The sequence below is a fragment of the Carassius carassius genome, chromosome 40 (assembly GCF_963082965.1).
Source record: "Carassius carassius chromosome 40, fCarCar2.1, whole genome shotgun sequence".
NCBI classification, from domain to species: Eukaryota; Metazoa; Chordata; class Actinopteri; order Cypriniformes; family Cyprinidae; genus Carassius; species Carassius carassius.
The window spans coordinates 20,558,422-20,567,249 of NC_081794.1; the positions used below are offsets into that span (position 1 = coordinate 20,558,422).

Below are 8,828 nucleotides of genomic sequence, written 5' to 3' on the forward strand. Positions count from 1 at the left end.
ATGCAAAGAAATAATGAAGAGAGAGAGAAAGAGATGTGTATGTGAACGGTGTGAAAATGTTTCTGCTCTTGTCCTGACACAGGAATTCCCAGATGAAGTTTAAGTGTTAAATTTATCCTTTGTGAGATACACAATTGAACAAAGTCAACATCAGAGGGAGGTGGGAGAGAGAGGAGGTTGAGCTCACATGCACAGCTCTAAATCACACGTTCTGATCAAAGCTTGTGGAGGCAGCCACAATGTTGTATGGCACACGGGGGAGAGGAGAAAAAATACAGAGCCCTGTCACATTTGTCTATCGAATCAGAGGATTAACAACGGGCGATAATTGAGGTTCACAAGTCAACAACGCAAACACTGCAGCATGTGTTAAGAGAGACTGACACATTAGCGGCCGGTGGATGTCTGTTCAAGTGTGGGAACAGTCCTAATATTGGTTTTAGAATTTAATGGCCAGTTATCCACAATATAAACATTACATGTGGTGGGTAGAAGGTTTATAATAGGAATTCAGGGGTTTACAATAGCAACAATGACAAAAAAAACATTGATCTAACATGCTAGCTGACTTTGGACTGACTCAGTGTACTTCCATTTAGTATGCTTGATGCCATTTTGCCTCAAAATCTACTAAATTTGGTAAATAACTAAAACGAGTGTAAAAATTCTGCTTGATACTGCTGGCTAATATAAGGCCATGCAGAACAAGGATAAAAAAGCCTGCACAGCACATTGGCACTGCATACAGCGGTCTTAATACAATTTGTTAATTAATTAAACTCTAAACTCAATTAAGCGAGCCATTAAGCAGCACATTAAACAGTCTCTGAGTCCTTAAAGAGGCCCTTAGTGATAAGGTCTGTTATGAGAGCAGAAAAAGCCTTTCTAAAATAAACATGCAGGTTGTCGACAGCTTTGAAGAGCAGCTGTTCGACTGTATAGTGTTGCAGAAGAGGAAAATCTCTCTTTGTGTGATCTGATTTTGAAACATACCACCAAATGACATTATATCACACCTGAACAGAAATCTTTTTGTTTTGAGATGAGAATCCTGACAGATACAACACAAGCCTTCAAATGGGTTTCCTGGTAAACCTCCTGCTCATACAGTTTTCATCCTGGTTGGGAAATATAGATTTCGCAATTTTCCGATTTGAGCCTCATCAAACGATATGTTTCTCAGAATCAGAACAAAAATTGCTTTGGGGTCCCGCAGTTAAGTAACAGAGCTACATCTCCCAAGTCAAGTGGCTCCACAGGCTTAACCGACCCAGGTCAACAGTTCCATCTCAACATGCACACAAAAGGAGGGGTGCAACCTTGGCCCTGAGCCAAGACGACTCTGAAACGCTCTGATGCATCTTACCAGGTTGCTGTGAATGCAGACTGGCGAGATCACATTGTAACCGTGACAGCGCTGTTAGTTAACCAGGCCTGAAGGTTAGCCTTAGGTTTCGTCCTGCCTGTTTTGAAATTCATGAATGTAAAGGAAGACGTGCATGCATATGTACCTGTTTTGGGGTCCACGTCTGCCTGTAGATGTGGAGGGGGGTTCCCAGGCGTGAAGTGCTCATTGCTGTAGGTGATCAGAGGTGTGAGCGGGTGCACATGGTGAGGGTGCTGTACCACAGGGACCTTATTAGACTGGCAAGAAACAGAAAAAGAGAGGGAAGGGGGTGGGAACAAGAAGAAGAAGCTGTTAATGCATGTTTTGAGTTGAGGTAGAAACATACCGGTGCCTCTATTTCAACTCTGCATCCATCACAAACCACATGCCCTTTCTCAGAACAGTGTGGTTTGTAATTAAAAACACTTTCAGATGTGCACTTTATTGATTCATCAGTCATTGGATGCATAAAAGACAGTGCCTGATTGCATTACGTGACCAAAAACCAATCACCAAATAATAAACCAAATGACAGCCAATCTAAGCATACTCTCGGTCTCCCTCCTTTTTTTTTCTCTGGGTTTCCCGCATATCATGCTCCCACCCCTTCCTCTTCCTTCAGGGTCTGGTTTTGGAAAGGGTTTGCATTATAAAAGATAGTAGAGGAGGGGCGGAGGGGAAGAGAGAAAATCCATTTCTGCATTTTGGTCAAATTGGTTTTAGCTATGTAATCTGCTCTTTGTGCTCTTAAGTGGCAAAGGCCCCATTTTCAATTACCCAAGATTACAGCCGAGCAGAGGGGTGCTGAGGCATGGCCTGGCATTAGTGTATTCCCAGTACACGTGACCTAACCAGATTACTGCCGTGCCGTAGATTTGACGGGCCACACGTGGACTGGGATTTGCTTCCGAGCCGACTGACAGGAAAACATCTCAAGCTGTTTGCATGCATGCGGGTTTTGAGGCACCTGCATGTCTGATTGACAGCTGTGCATGTCCTGCAGCACATTCAGAAAAGGGCACATAGGTGCCACTGTCTTTATTTAAATTGTGCCAAATTAAATTCAGCACTTGAGATGTTGTTAAAAAAACAATGGTGTTCAGGACATGTCAGGACATGTTTTATAAGAGCAGAGGTGAGCCATCCTTTTGTCAGGACTAAAATATCAGAGCTTTGAGAATGGGAAGGACACCAGGGCCCAGGCCTGAGAGGTTCCATCCAGGGCCTCTAAACAGGCACAGAGAGAGGCCACTTCCAGCATTGTGGGCGTTCCGCTCTGCCATATTCCCAATGAAAGATTAATGAACTGAACAGAGCAGCTCGAGGAAAGAAAAGGGGCTCTGGGGACGTTTCAGGGCCCCTAAGAGCAGAAAACAGCATTGGAGACAGAAAGAGAAATGGGAAAAGGAAAGCACGAAGCCGTGGAGAAAAACAACTAGAGAGATAAGATATAAAAATACTTATTAAAAAGAAAGAACTGTCATCAGAAAAACAGACAGGGATGATAACAGCTGCCAAACACAGCTGACGAGTTTGCCATTAAGGGAACGGTGCCGCACAGCCCTCTACCGCAAGCTACCCCATAACCTCCCCCTCAGTAATGATGTGAAAGAATGTTGTCAATTCTCCCTGCGCTGAAAGGCTTTAGTAGCCATTTAAATGAGTTCTTTTGTCCAGGGCCTCTCCATTGAGGGACAGCTCCAAATGGCTGTCCACTGCGGCCACATTCACCCTGAGACAAGCCAAATGATTTACATCACAGTCACTGGGCCTAACAGAACCCCTTTTAAACGCCACACAGCCACACGAATAATAGCCGGGCATCCCGTTTATCTGGCTTCTCGGGAGCCCAGCACGCTATCGCAGCTTGCTACAGTAGCGTTTCTGCCTGCTTCTCCACCTGAACGGATCAGCAAGACCCTGAGAAGAAAAAAGGAGGTCGATTGGAATAGCTAGAAATGAAATTTCTTTAACTTTTATTCTTCGCACAGGAGAAACGCGCCTGCAAAATGACTACTAAAAACGGGGACCTGCATTTAGGCCTTGCACGCAAGCACTTTTCTGTTTGCTTTTTCTTTGTTGTCATGATGCCTTCCGGACAAGACATACAGCTGGACAAAAATAACACGGCGCAATGGATAAACACCATACAAAAACACATTCTTCAAACAAATTTCCCTCCTGAGTGCTATTCAAGTCCATTAAGTCTTCAGTCTTAAGAAAAGCCTCACAATAAATCTGGCTCTATTGACCCCTGTTGCTATTGTACAATGGCTTTACCCTGTTCTTCTAGACATGGCTAATTGTCTCTAGCAACTCGGGGGACTGAGGAAGACCACCTACGTACGATCCCATGCATTCTCGCGGACAACTGCATACTGTCAGACGCTAACAATCACAGAATAAGCATTCTTTAAAACCCTACTTCTAAACAACTTATTGAGTTTAGAGACTGACACACGGAGGTTCAGCGAGACGCACAATAAACCCACACAAGGAACACAAAGAAAATATGTGGGCGTCTTTTTCCCTATTATGTGCAAAGAAAGCGGGCTACTTCCTGTTTAATCGTTCGCCAATACCTCCCACCACAACCATCACAACTACACAGAGGAAAAAAGGCTAAAGGACTAATTCACATAACCAGGTAAATGATAATGATAATATTACAAAAGAAATGTGGTGATTTCCTGAGAAAACCGTCAGTTTGTAGATGTGTTTGAACGAGGTAAATAAATATTAAATACTCTTAATGTGTGTCAACAACTCTGTCTGTACACCCATTGAGTGTCTGAGCAAATCTGTAGGCATACGTACCCTCCTCCGAACCAATGAGATTGACAGTTTCTGCTTGGGGTCATGACCCCTAGTGGTGGTCTTACAAAAGCCTGGCCTGTTTTAATGGACAGGCCATGGAGAGGCCTGTTTGTCTTAGAAGAGCATGTCACACTCATTTTGATGCAGTGTCTATCAAATCCTGTCCTTCACTCTCTCTTCCTCTCTCGTTCACAAACAAAGTATTGCACACACACACACACACACTAGTTTTAGTTATCACAAGGATGACTTTTATATTTACAAAATACACATTGTCACTAAAGAGAAAGGATATATCAGGGTTCCCACTCCTTTTGAGGAACAAAATGTTGATTTTCTATCAATTTAGTAACAATTTGATATTAATTTTAATAATTATTATTCTTAAATACAATAATGTATATATTGCCTTTTGCAAATACTCAAGGCCACTTTACAGGGTAAATTTACATTAAAAAAATGTGTGTGTATATATATATATATATATATATATATATATATATATATATATATATATATATAAAATAGTTGTTTTTATAGACATTTAAATATTTAAGACCATAAGATCATAAAAAAAACATTTAATATACAAATTCTCATAATAAATATCAATTTAAATTAATCAAAATACTTGTATTTTAAAATGTACAAACTTAAAATGTACGAAACCCCTGATATTAAGTAAATCTTACATCAGTTGATTATTATCATTTTTTTAAAAGTGATATATATATATATATATATACTGTATACATTTCCATAATAAATCATAATTAAAATAAATAATAATAATAATTGTAAAAAAACAACAACAATGGATCACTTACAGTAAGTAAATCTTAGCTGATTATTAAGGGGAAAAAAACACAATATTTGGTTATAGTGATATATGGTTATTCTGTGAGAGGCCTGTGGAAGACGTACAAGGAGACAGAGGAAGACAGAGGGCCGGACAGCAGCAGGAAAAAGCTGTTGGCACTGCATTTCCGCATGGTGGCACCTTGCAGAGCAATTTAAAGACAAAATGTGAAGGTGGCGACCTTGTGGCCCCTGAGGGCCCGAGCGCCTCTCTCCGCTTTACGGCATGATATGATGAGTTGTCACTGGAGCTTGTGGGCTCTAATGAGCTGTAGTGGGCCTGGGGTGGGGGGGGGGGGCACACAGGGGGTGTGACATCCTCATGATGGATAGAGGGGCTCTCAGGCCTGCGAAATTCCAGAGCCAGCAAAAAAAGGTGCCAAGGACTTGAACTCCAGAAGCGTATGTGCCAATGGCTCTCATCCAAGCATAGTGGACACAATGCAGAAAACATCCATGCTTGTTTATCTATGGTGATGTTCAAATGAGCAAGAAATAGATGCAGCCAAATCCACGCAGCCAATGTGTGCCGTTCGGAAAAGAAAGCTCGAAATAATACGGAAGAACTTCAAAAGAATGTGGGACTACGATGATGTCACCGTCACTATAACAACCTTCTTCCGCCCACCGCTCACACACACAAACACACAAACACACACACACACACACACACACACACACACACACACACACACACAAGCATACAAACAAAACAAATGCCTAACTATGACTCTCTATGAAAATATAAATAGCAACTTCCCTCCTCTGTTCTCAAAACATAAAACCATAGTGCCAGTTTTTTACTTCTTCGTATAAAAACAAATATAATACAGAAAACTGTGTTAACAAAAATAAGAAAAAAGTGTAATGTTGCTTCTACTGAAATTTAAAGCAACAAACATGCAGGATTATTTAGCAAATAAATATTAATGCATTTTAAGCCTCAAGTAAATGAAAGAATATTTTTATCAGTCAATTTAAAGCATTGAAATGAAAAGACAACAAAACTAATTTTCTTAAATGCAAATTAAAGTCACAGGCTAAAAAATACTTAAGCTATAATCATATTTGTTCATATATTTTTCATATACTTCACTTCCTTTTCAACAACCTTTGATCAGACACTTTTTAACTAAGTGCACATCTTCAAATGCCATATCCATCACTCTATCACTTAGTTCTTCCTTATGAAACACACACACACACACACACTCACAGACATCTTAAGCCACTCTGAAGCAGATAAAATGACAGTGCATCCTTTACCATAGTCCAGTCTAACAAAAGCAGAGAGAAGATTTAAAGCTGAGCACTTACCCAGGCATTAAGACTGAATTGCCAGCAGCCAACCTGCTGCAGAAGAGCCAGCCCAGAGGCCAGAGAGCCAGTCTTTCCTCCCCTCTCCTCCAGCCCCAGTGAAAGGCCTTCTCTCGGGTACATGAGCAATGCCGCGGCCCTCCCCTATCCTCCACCTCTCACTCCCGCCAACGAATAAGAGTGTTTCTCCTTTCTTCCCTCTCTTCTTGTTCTTTTTCAACCTTCGCTTCTTTCCAAAAACTGCTATTGTGCTTGAGCGGGTGCATGTGTGTGTCCCACACCAAAGGGTCGCACACACAGAAGTTCACACGCAAGCCATTGTTTTTTTTCTTTCTTGTTTTGTTTAGTTTTTCTTTTAGAGCGGATCACAGTGAGAGCTGCGTCTCAGGACATCCGGCAAGGCCTGTCCTCCGCCGGCGGATAATCACTCATTTCTCCGTCAGGTTTTCCTTCAGCGGTCAGTCGGTCCAGCTCAAAGTGATACGTTTTTTTTAAAAGATGAAGAGGAATCTCACTTGATAGTTGTCAGAGCTGCAGAGATGTCTTCCCACAAGCAAAGAAACATGAAAAACCACTAGGAAAAAAAAGCTTATTATGGTTGTGCATGTGTCTGTCCAAGTTTGTGTGTGTGTGTGTGTGTGTGTGTGTGTATGTGTGTGTGTGTGTGTGTGTGTGTGTGTGTATGTGTGTTTGTGTGGGTTCTGCTGTGCCTCCAGGATGCCCAAAGACGAACTAGCAGCTTGAAAAGCCTTGGCTACAACAAGGTAAAGCGAGCAAGGCAAGAGAATAAGACAGAAAGAGAGAGAGCGAGAGAAAAGACAAGAGAAAACAACATCCACAAAGGGAGGGCAAGATCAGCAAAGTGTGGCAAGCAGTCACTTGATTTGGACAGTCCTCTCTCTAAGCCCCCCATCTGGGGGAGGATGGAGGAAAAGGGGAGAAAGGTATTTGTCTCCGTTTTGACATGGATGTGACATTAATGTGGGGTCTTGTTTCTATAGTTTTATTCCCTCTTTTTCTTTTTTAGGGGAATAAAAAAAGCTCCCACACATTTAACTCTTCATAGCCAAGGCCCTTGGTGCACCTACTCCATAAATCCTTTCTTTTATTTATGTGTATTTTTTATTTAACTTCGCTTTCTTTAAATAATTTTTTCTAAATTTGAACCACCTGGATTCGCATTCACCAAAAAACAAGGAATTGAAAAAACGAATTAAAAACTTTCCATCTGCTGTATCACTATCTAAAAATGTGTATCTTTCCCTTGTTTTTTTTTTTATTTATTTCAAATGTAATTTTTACATAGCCACAGATCCCACTATTCGACTATTTACTATCCCACTATTTAAACTTTACATTTTTTAATTTAAAAACACACTGCCAGAAATCTAAAAACAACTGTCATTACATCTGAAATTATTTTGTACAGTTTTGTTTTTCTCATACATTTTACCTCTAAAGTGCGCATGCTGTTTTTTCAGTACTTCAATTTTCCCTCCCTTTCTTCTCGCCACTGTTTGGCTGCTGTCCTTCGTTCCTAAATGCCAAAACAAAACCCTGGGAATGTCTTCTACAAGACTCACACAAAAGCCAGCCTGACAAGTAAAAGAGCCCCGGCAACGTGGCAGCTAATTGCCTCCCTTCCCTCTATTCAGAAGGGCCACCACGCTCCTACGGCCCCCCTCTGTCACACGTGCAATTTCTTAAGTAAACTAGCAGTTCGGTCGCCGCTGACCGGCAGCCTGCAAACACCCGGCACAATGATGCCAAGCCAAACGCAGCCATAAAAGATCAAAAACTTTATCATGAGTCATTCTTAAGGTTTTTAAATAAGAGAAAATAATGAGGAAATAAATACATAATTAATTAAATGTAATGCTATTAAGAACTTTGAAAAAAAAATTACATCCACTGATTCTACAAGTTAAACTCCTATTGTAAGAAGACCTCTGCTAATAATATGTGAATTTATTTTGATGCCAAAGAAATTAAATTAACAATTACAATTAACTATGATAAAAATAGATTTTATAATAGATGCATTTTAAAGACAATTCAATATTACAATTAAAAATTCTCTTCTGAAATAAAGAGTATTTTTTAAATAGATTTAAAAACAGGATGACATTTCATTCTGAATGAGATGTGTCTATTAATTGTGTATATAAAAATGTGTATATAAATAGTAGAGTTATATTTATAAAAAAACAAAAGACAATTATAAATCATAATTTGTATTTGTTTCAAAATCTCAACATTTGTTTATTTTAACATTACCATAATAGCACTGACGAAAATATTATTTTCAGAATCTAAACTGTAACTGATTCTTAAAATGTTATATTATAATTGAAATAACAATTTAAATTTGTAAAACATTAACTCTATGCTTTGCAAAAAACGTATGAGAGACTGTCAGACAATGCAATCAAACTCAACACCCTTTCAT

At 40.0% G+C, this 8,828-nt stretch overlaps 1 protein-coding gene across 34 annotated transcripts in view; it reads right to left on the reverse strand.

The window, feature by feature from the left end:
• Nucleotides 1-8,828, reverse strand: part of tcf7l2 (transcription factor 7 like 2) — an 86,791-nt gene that overhangs the window by 12,991 nt on the left and 64,972 nt on the right. For 33 of the 34 annotated variants that reach the window (XR_009426362.1, XR_009426361.1, XM_059532505.1 and 30 more), the window contains one exon: nucleotides 1,512-1,644. Coding sequence is in view for 32 of the 34 variants with exons in the window: in XM_059532505.1 (XP_059388488.1) it covers nucleotides 1,512-1,644 (133 nt within the window). In the remaining 2 variants the exon portion in view is untranslated. Of the gene's footprint in view, nucleotides 1-1,511; nucleotides 1,645-6,379; nucleotides 7,045-8,828 lie in introns of those variants that run through there. The other variant, XM_059532522.1, reaches the window with a different exon arrangement.